Source organism: Athene cunicularia (genome assembly GCF_003259725.1).
Source record: "Athene cunicularia isolate RWA chromosome 1 unlocalized genomic scaffold, athCun1 chr1_part1, whole genome shotgun sequence".
NCBI lineage: Eukaryota > Metazoa > Chordata > Aves > Strigiformes > Strigidae > Athene > Athene cunicularia.
Window position 1 is genome coordinate 89,736,711 of NW_020799091.1, and position 15,153 is coordinate 89,751,863.

At 34.8% G+C, this 15,153-nt stretch overlaps 1 protein-coding gene across 1 annotated transcript in view; it reads right to left on the reverse strand.

Moving 5' to 3' along the window:
• CFAP47 (cilia and flagella associated protein 47) overlaps positions 1–15,153 on the reverse strand; it is a 338,064-nt gene that overhangs the window by 86,223 nt on the left and 236,688 nt on the right. Inside the window, exons 52-54 of the mRNA XM_026846341.1 lie at positions 8,775–8,950; positions 6,381–6,488; positions 1,966–2,077 (exon numbers count right to left, since the gene is read on the reverse strand). Coding sequence (XP_026702142.1) covers positions 1,966–2,077; positions 6,381–6,488; positions 8,775–8,950 — 396 coding nt within the window. The remainder of the gene's footprint in view (positions 1–1,965; positions 2,078–6,380; positions 6,489–8,774; positions 8,951–15,153) is intronic.

The following is a 15,153-nucleotide window of genomic DNA, read 5'->3' on the forward strand; positions in this document are numbered from 1 at the left end:
TCGAGTCATTCAATGTCCTTTTTGTAGTGAGGGGCCCAAAACTGAACACAGGAATCGAGGGGCGGCCTCACCAGTGCCGAGTACAGGGGTCAGATCCCTTCCCTGTCCCTGCTGGCCACGCTATTGCTGACACAAGCCAGGATGCCATTGGCCTTCTTGGCCACCTGGGCACACTGATGGCTCACTTTCAGCCAGCTGTCAATCAACACCCCCACGTCCCTCTCTGACTGGCTTGAGTTATATGAGTTTCTCTGACTTCTATGAGTTTCAATAAAGCCAAATGCCGGGGGCTTCACTTGGACCACAACAACCCCCAGCAGCGCTACAGGCTTGGAGAGGAGTGGCTGGAGAGCTGCCAATCAGAGAGGGACCTGGGGGTGTCAATGTCAGGACCTCCCTGGTCAGCCAGGACTGCTGGTAAATGATGGAAAGCATCTTGGGGAGCACCCCAGCCAGCTCCTTCAGCACCCTCGGGTGTATCCCATCTGGTCCCATAGACTTGTGTATGTCTGTGTGATGCAGCAGGTCACTGACTGTCTCCTCCTGGATTGTGGGGGGGTTGTTCTCCCAGTCTCTGTCTTCTGGCTGAGGAGGCTGGATTCCCTCAGTATTCCAAGATGTTTTATACTTTTAATTTAATGCAATACTATGTATGATAAATATAGGGCAGTTCAGTAAATAAGCGTGATCTCTAGCTGTTTTCTTTAGAGCCCCTTTTAAGAACATTTGGTCTTGCACTGCTATATTTGAGATTGAAAGCTGTTTAGCTTCTGAAAGCCAAAAATGCACATATTATAAATTCACAGTAGTCCTCAGTTTTCCCCATACAATCCATTTTCTATCTTTTCAGTTTTATTTTAGGATCTTTTTACAATATTCCTCCAACTAGCCACTGTAAGCCAATCAGCACAAATACAATTATAAAATCATAGAATAGTTTGGGTTGGAAGGAACCAACCAGCTCTGGTGTATGTCTTCCTCGTATTATCTTCCTCATGTCTAGAAAAGGTGAAATTGCCATTTCTTTCCTGTCTGCAACAGGTTTCTTAATTTTCTTTTTTCATGTTAAGGCTTCTATATTCACATTCTAATAAGAGGTCCCCTTAACTCCTTGCACCAGTTTCCATGCATCCTCCCTTTTTCTCATCTCCCCATCAAAGAAAGGACACATATTTGATTGCCAAAAACATCCAAAGAGTTTATAAAGGACCAGTAGTATTAACTAGTAATCAATGGTCAAAAATATTTTTCAGAATTCTGACCACCTAGAAATCCAGCCAATCTCAACGAAAATGTGAAAGCTGAGCCCATCTATACAACTCTCAGTCCCTGAAGAATGAAAATGTTAGGCAGAAAGATGAAAGGGCTTCTGTGATGGGGAAGGAAAATGTAGTGTACATAATAGTAATAGGATGAAGATCTTCCTGGGAAAAATCAGTCTCAGAGTAAATGTGAGTTTGGAGAATAAAATGGTTCAAGGTATTTGCTTGAAGCTTTATTGCAGCTAAATTGATCAAATTCTTATTCATGGACCCTGCAAGCTGGTTATAAATGCCAACTTATATTCTTACATTAACATTTTATCTACTTACCTAAATATTTACCTAGTTATCCTGTTCTTAGAAACTTGTGAAGCTTGTAATACAGCTGGTTAGTTTACAACTTCTCTTCCTAATATGTCCTGAATATTATTTGCAGCCAACACTGCAGTCCTTCTCAAAACTATTCCACAAAGCATTCCAGAGGAAAAAAAAAAATAAATCTATACTTCAGCTTGCATTGTTTTTCAAGTTTAATTGTTTTCGTGCTCAAGATATAAAATCTCTAGTATACATACTTATAATGCCTCTAATCCTTGAGACTATGTCATGCATCCTGAACCCACAGTACAATACACAATTCTATATGTTTTGAAAAGAAGGCTCTCTTTGAAGACTTTTGTGAAAGCACAGAAATATTACTTACAGGGTGTTTTGGATCAGTCTCAATTGAAAAATTGCTAGGATTGCTGTTAACAATTTCTAGCTCCAGAGTTTCATGTGTAGGATTCAAGAGAGGTATGTAGAGACAAGCACATCTGGAAAAAATACATATAAGCAATGACTAATTACAGTTTATTCCATTGCATTTTATTGTTCATGACCTGTTTTCTTTCTTGAAAAATTAGTACTTTTAAAAATAAGAATTATATTTTATTGCATTAGCATTTTTCCACTAGTATGGACACATATTTAATAGCATTAATTAATATCATTAATAATTATTGATAACAATAAAAACTGGTAGCAATAACCATTCTAATACTTGGGTTACTTGTAAGGGCAGAATTTGTCTTGCTGTACTTCAGTTGACAGAAAGTTGGTTTAAGTTAGTTGGTTAAAAGGACTGTCTAGCTCTCTCAATACTCCGGAAGGAGAACTGGTCCTAATGTCAATCCCTAAGATGTGGAATCACTTTTCACTGTCTACAGGAGAAGCCTAGACTTAATGCCTTAAACTGGATGCTTAACTTTTAGATAGGAGGAAATTAATCCTAGTGTCTTCGTTACCACAGATTCATATTTATTCCTAGGCTCCAATTTGCAGGTGTATGTCTCATCTTTCTTTCCTTACTTTCTGTAGATCTGACTTTGGAATAAAACATTTTAGTCAAATAGATAATTCAGAGTGCAAAGGCCAACCAAAAAGAATGTTTCCATAAAGTAAAAGAATTTTAAATATATTTTATTATTCTGTAGTCTATCCATGGACTCACAGTCTGCCTCAGGCAAAGAGGACAGAAATTAAAGGTAATCAGATAAATGCTATCTGTAACTCCTTTTTGTCTAAACAGTCGTTTACCAGGAAAAGCTTGTAATTAAGTGCTTCTGTCAGTAGCTTTTGATTTAGTGCCACTAGGCAACCATTCTTCTTGATCATCTTGTAACCTTGAGATTTCAAAACAAACTTACTTCCACACCAGCCATTTTAATGGAGGTTCTGCCTGCTCCCCTCCTCTTTCTTCCTCTGCATGGACTCAAAATCTGTTTCATTTTGTACAATTGTTGTGTTGTTCATTATAGCATAATGGTAAATCATTATGTTGCACATGTAGAGCATGTATTTTAATGAGTATTGTGGCAATCTCAGAACAAAGACTGGAGTATGGTGATTGCCTAAATGTTATGCTCTAAATCAGCAGGCACTCCATTTTATAGACTGTCTTTTATTTTCTAATTAAAGAGTAAACAAACACAATATACCTTCAAAAGGGAGCACAGTTTCCAAAATTACATGTAAGACTCCCAAAAAATCCTCTATTCTGATCAAAATAATATATTATTTGCCTTTAACAAAGACATATGACTATAAATCACATTCTCATTATAACACCAAGGGACACAGAAAAGAGACTGAAGGTGAATCAGTGAAAACAGTAAATTAAAAAAGTTTGAAAAATGAGATACAGATATTGAGTTTGCCATAATTTATCTACCTAATGGATATTCCCTCTAGTCAAAGTTGTGGCAGCTCAACTGTCAGATTGCTCCACATATTTATCCTCTGGAAAAAATTAGTCCTTTAATCATAGCTAAATCAGTAAGGAAAAAGAAAATATAAAAAGCAACATTCAGAAGAGAAGGTATTGCTTTACAGCTGTAACATCAGGCCCTAAAACTTGTGTGCAGGTGGGATACTTCCAACATATACAGTTATATAAATCTGCAGCAGCTGAGTGGCAGACCTGTTTTGACTATCACTAAAACCTCAAAAGCAGAGAATGGAGAAATACCAGGAAATTTTCACACAAGAACTTCAGATTCACTTGATAATCCCCATTTTTCACATTTACCATTTCTAGCCTTTACATTTTCATCTGGTCTCTTTCATACATAACACTTTGCCAAAGGGAAAACTGTGTTGGAATATCTGGAGTTTCAAGTGAGCAACTATTTGAATTTTAGAGGTTCTTCAAGTGATAAAAATTCGTTAAGAACCTCTGCCACCCACACAGGTTGACAGCCATGGTTATGGTAGAAAAATTGTTGCCTATGACAGTAAATTCAAGACAACTGTGAACATCATTTGACTGACTCATTTTCAATGACTCCAATGTGGAGCCCATAACAGGATGGATAAAGGAAGATGGAGAGTATCAAGGAGAAGATTTTCTTGCTTAGAGGCATATGCCAAAGGATGTGATAAATCTACCTTGACAGAAACAAGAATCAGATCTGCCTGTGATGAACCCAAAATGTTAGGGTATCTGAAGGAGGATTAATAGATAAACCGCTAGAATTTCTTCTACTCTTTCAAGAATTGATCAGAAATTGATTCTAAATGTATCAATGGGTTCTTGGCTCCTAATGCAGTTTCAACTGATGTTTCAAGGACAAATTTCTTGAATTTTTCAGATTGATAGCAAAAAGAATGCACCAAGCACATAATAAAAAATGTTAATCTTAGAAAGATATCACATATGATAATGCTTCTTCCACATTCAAGATAACGGTGGTAGAATGGAAGTTAGTCTCTTAAAGAACTACAAAGCTTCACCAATCAGAAATCCTTCAAACATTTTGACATTTGCAGTCAATATGTTTCTGAGAACATAGCAAGGAAGTACACCCATTCGAAACTAAACAAAATAATATGTTTCTTAAACAGACAACATATAAATTTCTACCTGCATTGACTTTACATATACAGCATGCATTAATGCAGCTAATTGATTTGGACTAGCTCATCTTTTCAGCAGGTAGAGCAATTCTCAGTAGTTTAAGTGTAACCTCAATGCCATCACGGGTTACAATTGTCCAAGATTTTGCACTTCAAGAAGAGTACGTTATGCTGATGACACAACAGAAGTAAATTTCTGGAAAAAGGAGAGTGTTGAAGGAAATAACAAAAAGCAGGAGGCTTTATGAAACTAATATGGCAGATAATGCAGAAACAAAAGGAAGAAGTTTGTCAGTTTTGTTATCCTGTTTTATAATATATATAAAAAGATATATGAAAGAGACTATTGTTAATTTCCTGTTATACAGTATTGTTGCTGCTGTTGCTGATAATTAATTAAATAGTACTTCTTTGTCCTTCCATTGCTATCTGCCTAGGGCAGATATAGATGAGTTCATTTACATATGCATAGGAATTACATGTATCTACATGTAAAGTGAAAAGAAATCTCATTTGAAGAAATGGAATTCAATAAATTTGAGATTATCATTTTGAGAGGCAAGTGTTGTAGTTAAAGGAGCTAATCCTTTCCAACATACATTTTATATGCAGTAGAAAAGGATGACTTGCCATTCTCAGCCAGACTACTTGTACATGTAGTTCACAGGTAGTGCATGCTAAAGAAAACTCTGAATGCCAGCTAGTCTGAATGAAAAGGTTTTTTCTAACTACTAACAGTTCACCCTACATAGTAAAGAAAAATTAAGGTTTTTACTCCAATCGGCCCAGAATTTTAAAGTAAAAACAAGGAAATGGACAACCCTACTGATTTTCTTAGAAAAACATAGTAACAAAGGCATTGCCCATTAACTCTGGTCTGTGTATCATATATGAACAGCAGAATATATTCACCCACAAAAACTTAATCAGGTGAAATTTCATATCGTACTCTCTAACATTTTTTGCTCAGTCTGTAATGTATGTTAATTATAGACTTAGTCAAAGATAAGATATACAGAATTAAGTGGAATTTACCATTCAGAAGAGCAGTGTTCACAGAACCTACTACTAGGCAGAGGTAATAGATGGAAGAGCACTACTGAAATTCTGGCATTCTTAAAGTCTTATCCTAAAAGTTTTGATTTCTGTCTTGAAAATTATGCTATCAAAATGCAAGATGAAATGTTGTTGAAGGAAGACAAAAATTGGGTTACTTTCTCTGTCTGCTCTAAGTAGCTCATTTTCTTAACACTTGCAGTGTTCCAACCATGTCTACCCCCAGGATCTGCTGGATAGAAGTTGTATTACTTTGCCATTTCTTGAGAATTTAAAAGAAATTGATAACTGGTATAACAAGCATTTGTAAAGCAGGACTGTCAGATATATTCCTAGTTCAGAAAGAGAAAAAAACACAACAACAACAACAACAACAACGACAAAAACAACCTACAGAACTCTGTATTATGGAAATTTATTATTATATTCTGCAGTTTTTTCAGAGTGATTTCTATATAAAGACTTCAAAGGAAGTCTACATATAGGCTACAATTCCATTTCAATTGTTTTTCTGCAAGGAGAATTTCACCTATATCTATTAAAATTATCTGCAAACTATAGTACATAAACAGCACTATTCTGTTTTTTTTAACATAAACTCTTCATATGTTTTCCATGATACTTCAAACGAATGACCAAGTTCAGCACTATGAACTACATACTTACTTTCCAAGCTCACATTCTATTTCAGGTAGACTAGTTGGCAATGGTTTCTCTACAATCAACTTCAGTGCATACCAAAACTCTCCAATGATATCTGACAGGAATATGACACTATAAACAGATACATAAGCTTAATATAACATAGCATTTATGCATACAATAAAAAATATACAGATTAAAATTCAGGAAAACCTAATGAGTTCAACATAGTGAATTCTTTAATTAGCTCCCAGTTTTCCTGTAATACTTCTTCCTGGTATCTGAATTCAGCTACCAAAACTAAAAATATTTATAATTACTGATGCCACAAAATCGCTTCTTCACTTTTCTTAACTTTTTAGCAAAGTTGGTTTTTGGGTTTTTTGTTTGTTTGGGTTTTATTGTGGGTTTTTAAAAATACAACCCAAAGCATTTCAACTGCTAACTTACAAGAGTAAACTTTAATTTCATTTCAGTGTCAGTATTTTCTTTCTAGACATTTTGAACTCAAAAGACAAAGAAACAGAAATAATATTCATTGGTTTTATAAAGGAAAATCTTTTCAAATCTAGTGATGAAAACTAAGGAATAGATACAGACACATTTATATGAGCATGACAAAGAGATATGCTTCAAAGGAATATTTGATATACCGTTTTGATACACAATCAAATGTTGTCATGACTGAAAATTGCTTGCTGCTAGGTGAGATGTGTACAGTAGTATATTGCTGTGACAGACATTCTAACACATTCCTTTCCTATTGCAGATTTCTTCTTCTATTTCTTGGAGGGTTTTGAGTAGCAGAGTCTTAATATTAAACCAAAGCACTGTGGGCATATAAAAACTTACATGAAATGCATTGTGCAAACCCATGACCCACTAAGGACCAGTTCTTGTTCTAAATGATAGATAACTATGTCTGCTCCATGACTTTATGGTTCCAGACTATCCTCTGTGCCAACAGAGCCTTTAAAGGGAGCATAAAACAGCTTAGGAAAGAATAATCCATTTGAAAAGATACACCTGCCAAAAACACTTTTGTAACATTTCTTCCCAGCTGCTACCATAGCAAAGGAAATAGAGCATGGTTTCAGAAAAAAAAAAAAAAAGGTAATAGTGTAGATGTAATGTGGAAGTACGTCTTTCCAGCTGTAACTGTAGTCCTTGGGAGCTATTGCAATTTAAAGCAGCTATTAGACAGCTTTCTAGTACAGTACTGCATAATTATATTGAACATGTACAGGTGTGCCTTATGTCATCTTTGCATATATCCCCCTAAGTCCCAGTCTATCAATTGGCTGAGCCCAAAGTTTTGCCAGATAAAACCCCCTTATTTTGTTATTTGGAAATTCTACACCTCAAAAACACCAGAAATAATATCTGGTATAAAAAGATGGGGTCTATTCTCATTTACAGCTTCAAAATGCATAATTTCTACAAAGTCTCACAGAAAAAAATAAAAGAAAATTAATAGCATAACAGTACTCATTTTTATAAAATAGTGTTGCTTGAAAGTGGTATTGTACAATGATACCTGCTGCTATTCTGGTCTTTGGAAAAATCAATACAAGCAAACTGAACAAAATGTTGAAATACATGGACTTTGGCTTTGTAAACATTGGGTCTTTGAACAAAAGTCATCTGTCTCTGCCCTCCTCATAAACCTCCCATCCTCGTATTTTTCCCAGTCGATATAATTAAAAAACAGGGAATTGCTTTTCAATCAGTTCTTCAACTAAATAATGCCTTGCTAACCAAATTCCAGGAATGTATGTTTTGCAGTTCTGCACTCTTCAGTTAGTTGCTGAACTGGTTCAGCTGAAACTAAGACTAATAGGTCATCTGTCTTTGTATTGTTAATTAGCCTACCTGCTTGATTTTGTTGTGATTTCCAATGTAATGAAAAATTTGTAATTTAAAATCTCTCCATATTAATTTAGTATATCATTGATTAATGGAAGATTCTGAAGCTAAAGGGATTTATGTGAAGACTGTTAAAGAGTTCTTCACCTCATTTTAGTTATGTTGTTATATTTTTGTTCCTTCCCAAAAGAAAAATGAAATCATGTTATTATTGAAGTTACAAATTTACAAAACTAAGAATTAATCTGAAGTTTTCAGAGGGAACTTCTAATATTAAGTGAAGTAAATTTCTAAAACGTTGGTCACTGATTTCTAGTGAATTAGAGTAATTAGAGGTTATTCTACTGCTTGTAAGTCAGGTTTTTCCCCTCAGAAGAAAGTTGCTGTTTGGGATACAATGTATTTAAATTGGAATTTTTAAAAATTCCATTTATTAGCTATTGTGTTTTTTCTTAGGGCAATAGCTATCTCAAGTAACTGAGGTTTCAATGAAAGTGGTTCACTTATTAGTACAAGAGCCAGAACCACAAGTATCAAAATTCTGCAACTTACCTTCCATATGAAGTGCCAACAACAGCTGGGGAAAACTTTAGTTGATACAAAAACGTTTCTTTGGGCCTAAGCGTTAAAGCCTTTTGTCCACAAAGTGACTGATTCTCCAGCACCACACTCAGCTGGAGAATTTTATCTGCAGGATTAGTGATGGGAATATAAATTTCCATAGTATCCTGGAAAAAAACCCACAAAATTAATTATGAGTCATTACATATAAAATATCTTCCTCAAACAAGTGTAGGATGCTTGCTCATGATTTACACTTATCAGAACACAGGCTGCACCGTTGTTCAATCTGTGAACTAACTCAGAAAAATTGCAACAAGAGACATTTCACAGAATCTTCAAATTGTAAACTCTTTAATTCCATAAAGTTTTCCTGGCCAGTCTGCATTCTAACAAGTTACTTCACCTTCCAAATATGGCTGAGGTTTTCCAATATACACCTTACATGCAGATCTGCTGTAGTCCCAGCCAGGTAAACTCTCCAAAGCCATCTCCCAACAGTCAAGAACAGACAGTTGAAAATGTCTACTTTGCAAACTGGCAAAAGATTCAGGCTGAATTCTGCAGGATCTGTTCCCTTAATTTTTAAGTTACGTCATAATACTCTACATTAAAAAATCACCACAATAAACATTTCCTCCCTCATTCCTTTTTGCCATTTCTTTTTCTAGTCATCTTCATATCTTTCTGTTTAAAGTCTATGAACACTTCAGGCAAGGACCATCTTTACCTGACCATCTGGAAAACATGTCTACTATTAAAGATGCATATTAGATTGTAGTTACAATAGTAAAAGGGAAACAAAGTATGACCTGATTACATAAATATGCATACTTTACACATGGAACACCTTTAAGATGAGCAGGAATTGCCCAGCGGCAGCTCACTCTGCACATTTCCTACACTGCATTCTGCAGCAGCCCTGGAAACACTGCTATGTTTCAGCAGTGTTCCAGTGAGCCCCTTCTTTGCTGCAAGGGCAAAAATAGTGTAAATCCATCTTATGTACCTATGTGTATAAATATGAATATACTTTATGAAACAAAACACTTTAAACAGACAGGAAGGAAGATATTATTAAAGGAAGTCCACTGTCACAATTCAGGATGCATATCTGAAGTTTAAAATATACGCTTTCTATTCATATATGTTCATTTATATAAAATATGGAAAATCCAAAACCAAATACATGTATTTATTTCTCTATATCTATATTTATCCCTATTTCGGTCTATTTCCTTTGTTCTAACCAAGCAGTTGATTTCAAAATGCAGGCTGCTTTTTTTAACATATGGTGATTTGGTTTTCAGAGAAAAATTGTCATACACTTTTTTGTAAAAAGTAAATAATTCAAATTGCAATATGAAATGAGAAAAAGATAACATATCTATTAAAATTAATAATACACTAAAACATGAATGTGAAATACTTTACAACCCCAGACACAGCTGTCTCACTTCTTTGAGCCTGCCTATGATTTGGTAAATTTCTATATATTTACATCTGTAGAAAATGACTACTGGAACACACATAAAACACATTTAATATTCTACAGATGGCAAGATTACACCAACAATTTAAATCATTCAAGTGCCTTGCATCAGTAAGATGGGATTTCAATTTGCCATAAAATATTTTAAAATTCAGATTAATAGTTTTTACCAATGTAAACAAATTTCTAAATCTATCTACCACTTTATTGCTAAAGGCTTCATAACAATTTTATAGTAAAACATCTACATGCTGTGTTGAAGAAATACTTTTACAGTAAAAAGTAAATATTGGACTGCTTATTTAGAAAAAAAGCAGCAACTATCAAAGAAGCTTTTGTAATCTTGTACACAAAGGAGAGTTTATACTGCAAATGTTAGCTAAACGTAAAATAGTGTTCTCTTGCCAGTATAAAATTAACGCTTAGGATTATGTATTTCCCTGGAATTTCCCAGGAAATTTCCTTGGAATTGCTATAAACGTTTCAGAGATCTGCTACTTCATGGATGGTAATAAGAGCGGATAATTTATCAATAGAAAGTATATATATTGTACATTTCTAGGCCTTAACTGATTGTTATGGAGGCATAGTACTAGGATAAATAAGAAAATGCCCATGTAATTGTTAAGAGTACTATTTTCCTGAAAGTAGCCTTTTATCAGAAAGAATGCAAAAGAGTAATAATATGGGCAAGTCCCAAACACATTTATAGTCATTAATTTATATCTACATTTCAGTGTTGTGTTTTTTTATAAACGTTTTGACAGAGGAAAACTAATTATAAAAGTTGAAAAAATAAAAGAATTAATCTCATTCTTCAAACTGCTTCTTGTGCCAAGACTGCCAGTACCCAAGACAAAGCTATTCTGGTGCATTATGTCATGTTTTTATTCCTTTAGAACTTGCTGCAATCCACTTCTTGTCCAGTGCAGGTAATTTAAAAAAATCTAACATAAAGTAAAATAATCTAACATAAGGTAAAATTAAATTAAATTAAATGTAAATATGAGATAACATTTATTCTCTGTGTAACTTATTGACTGCTTATACTTTATCCTACACTAATAGCCTAGGCCTATATAGAAGTGTAATATTATCAAGACTGCATCAAAAAAAATGCTCACCATCATCAACTGATTTTCTGTGATATTATATCTGTTTGCTGAAATATTTTCCTGACATATTTTATACCAAAGATTTTCTCATCATCCCGTTCTCTACATTCTTCTTTTAGCAACTGGACCTAAAGGATTTAATTAAGTCTATAATACGTAATTTGACATTTTATTAATGTATACACTGCACTGAACTATCAAATAATCCTCCTTCAACTTTGACAAGGTAGCTTATAGGAAGATGGACACATTCTAAAACTACCGTATATAACACTTCTCTGTGTTTAAACTTCCATAATAATCCTATTCTAACAATCATCCAGTGTCAATTAAAAGTACTATCTACCAAAGTTTCTAAGAGACTAACTACACTCCTTAATGCTTTAGAAGAATTGTTTTCAATTAAAATCTAGTTTCATTAAGGAGATGACATTCATTCTGCATTTGTTTGTAGCTTTTCCAGTCCATGAACCTTAAGGAGAAAGCATTTGTACTTGCTCCCAGGTTTGCCAGGCTATTGATATAGAAGCAAATTTTCAAGTCACATAAGTGGTAAGAAAGTTGTTTTGATAGGTCTGGTGAGATAATGCAGCAGAAATTCTTCCCTTTGTAGGTCCATGTCCACATCATTGTTTTTCTAAACTGACAAGTAACAAGTGCCTTCTTTCTCTGTGCTGCACCTAAAGACAAGCAGGAATGCTGCTTACACAAAGGTGGCAATATTTCTGAAAAAATAGATCCTGACCTTCTATATTTCATAGGGTCAAAATGATCAGAGCTTTCAATGTCACCATCAGTGTGTCACTATGTCAATAGTAGGAGTTAATCAAGTCTCTTGTTGTACCCTCAATATTATTCATTTCCATTTCTAGGAACAAAACAGCTCAAGTGAGTTATCGGAAGAATTGATGACAGAGTTTCAGGGTCATGCTGAACATAGCTCAGTGCAGTTTCATCAAATTAGTTTTAAAAATCAGAGATGGCTCCTGAAGTGCTTGATGGAACTTTGCCTCACCATTTCTCCTCTCCACACACACTTCTAATCCAGACCCAGATGTCCACACAGCTAGGCCTTCCCTGCAGTAATCATTCAGACACATGGATGTCCTTACCTCCTGTGTCCTGACAGGGTGAGTTCTTCCAGCTTCCTAGTCACTCGTAAGTTAACGGAGCAGATCTTGAAGTGAACCACCTCCCTCACTGTACAAGCTGTATTTTTTTCCCCCTCACTGTGATGTAAACTAATTACCAAGATAACCCTCTCCATTCCATGTAGGGTTATGACAACTGAGAATCACAGCATTGCCATTATCTTGATTCCGTATTTTCCCATTTTACTTGGCATATTTTGCCTTACAAAATATCAGTTTGTAAAAAGGTACCAACAGTTCATCAACAGTTAAGTGTTTATCAGAACAGCAAACTGAACTACTTGAAATCCAGGACTAAACACCTTAAGCAAATTATGTATTTGTAAAACTTGCTTAGTAAGGAATCCATTCTTATCACTATTACAGTACAGGAAACTAACTAGAAGAAAAAAATGTGCACAGGACATTTAATATCAGAGGCTAATAGTACAATGAGTTTCAGGTGTAAATTTACATATAAATTTACATATAAAAATCACACTGAATTAAATTTCTTTTAGCTGACATGTGCATTAGTGCCTAAGTAATAATGCTCTAAAACAGAATGCTCTAAAACAGAGATGATTAGTTCATAAATTGTTAAAATAATTCTAATCTCACAGACAAAATATTATTACACTGTTAACCTCTTACTAGGGACTAAACATTGTAACAAGCAAACAAACTGGGAAAACAATGTTTTATAATAGATGACTGCTAAAAAGTCTTTCTGAAATTGAAAAAAAAAAAAAAGGAGGGGACTGCAAAAGCATTATATTATGTGACTGAAGTTATCTATGATGTCCTCAGCTCTACCAAAACAAATCATGCACATTAAGAAACCCACACCAAAGTGATATTATAGTAATTTATATATAGGTAAAACTAATGAACTAAATAACATGTACATTTTTGGACATCCATGCACTCCAGTTTTGTCCATCTGTATAATGTTTCTGGTTTGGTATAGATAGAAGTTGTTGTATCAAAGACAAGTTGAATTACAAGAGAAATGCTATATTAAGATAATTACAAAAACATACCTGACAAGGGGATACAGACTGACTCAAAGTCAAATTAATATCCCAAATTTCCATAACTGAGGAAGTAATAACTATGCTTACATCTTAATGTGTATTTGAAATCAAGGCCACCTCTGAATCCATGTAGACTGAAGCTCAATAATCCTCCGTCCTCCTGAGACCACAGTCAGATTTCATTTTCATATCCAGCAGTTCACGATGAAGAAATTATCAAGTACAGCTACTTTTCGCCAACATCAAGTTGGTACTTTCAGTGATCAGTTCAGCTGCATAAGCCACCATATACAGTAACCTGGCTTATCCAACCTGAATCGGGTTAGAGAACACTACTAAAAATATATAGCAGTAGGTTAATCTTTTCTATTACCACTCTGGAAGGAGGTACCTGCCACTGCATTGATGTAACAAAGGAACAAAGTAATCTTCAGAGGATTTTACAGGAAAATCATTTACATCTACTATATTAACAACATTGTTGGAAAGCATGACTCAGCATGAGAGATTTCAATATAGGTCCTATTCCTCATTCTTACAGGTCACTTTGCTGTGCAGATACAAGGACTATTTTTTATGACTGACACTTCAGTAAATCCATGCTGCATCTCTCAGAGAGGCATTTCTCTTTTTTTCAGAACGTCCTATCTCCCTCAGAGAGAGTCATGTCCACAATGCCAGAACTAAATACTTAAGGTCAGTATCACATAAATAAAAGCACTAGGAAGTGTAACATTTCTCAGTTAGAAATGTACTGCTCCTGAATAATGAAGTCAAGAGAGCTATCAGTTACTACTGCATTTTCAGAGAGTCAGTTATGTCTCATAATCATCATGTCAGTTATGTCCCAAAATCAGCTTCAGAGTAGTTACAATCACCATATGTAACCAGTCCTTTCTTTCAGGGAAGTCAAGGAGATGTAAATTTAAAGTACTTTCAGTTTCCAAATAGCTTCTGATGTATCAGGTAGACAATTAGCAAAACACATCTTTCACAATCATTTGTCTCAGATCTAGACTAAATCTTTCCCACAGAGATTTCTGTGAATGTGTCAGGTTAAGTATTTAAGCAAATCTTTGTCACTCTCTTAGTTACCAGAGAAGTGCAGTATTTATCCCTGGACTTTGAACGTATGCAGAACTACAAATTTTAGTTGCTGAGCTAATTGTATCTACTCATATAATGCTACAACAAACAGCCGATTTGTTTTCAAGTGCTATATGAAGTTAACAATAGTCACAACAGAGCCATACATTCATAATTCTAACAGATTAAAACAGACTTTGGAAAGCGTGGTGGGTGCTGATGATTTCTGAGTATTCATAATAGAGTCAGCAACTGAAACAACATAATTACTTCCAGGAACCTGTTCTAATAACACTTATTTTACCCTGTTGGACATTGAAACTGACATTTACACCATGGGCATACTGTCCTGGATTGAAAATTTGATGTGGTGATGTTAGAAAGCTCCTGTGGCATGAAACTACAAACATGATTAACACTACATCAGTGAAATGCTGAGGTATCAGCTTGCTCAGAACTGATCAGGAAAAGGCAGTGACTCGCACTGCACATATTCCAGCGCTTCCAAGA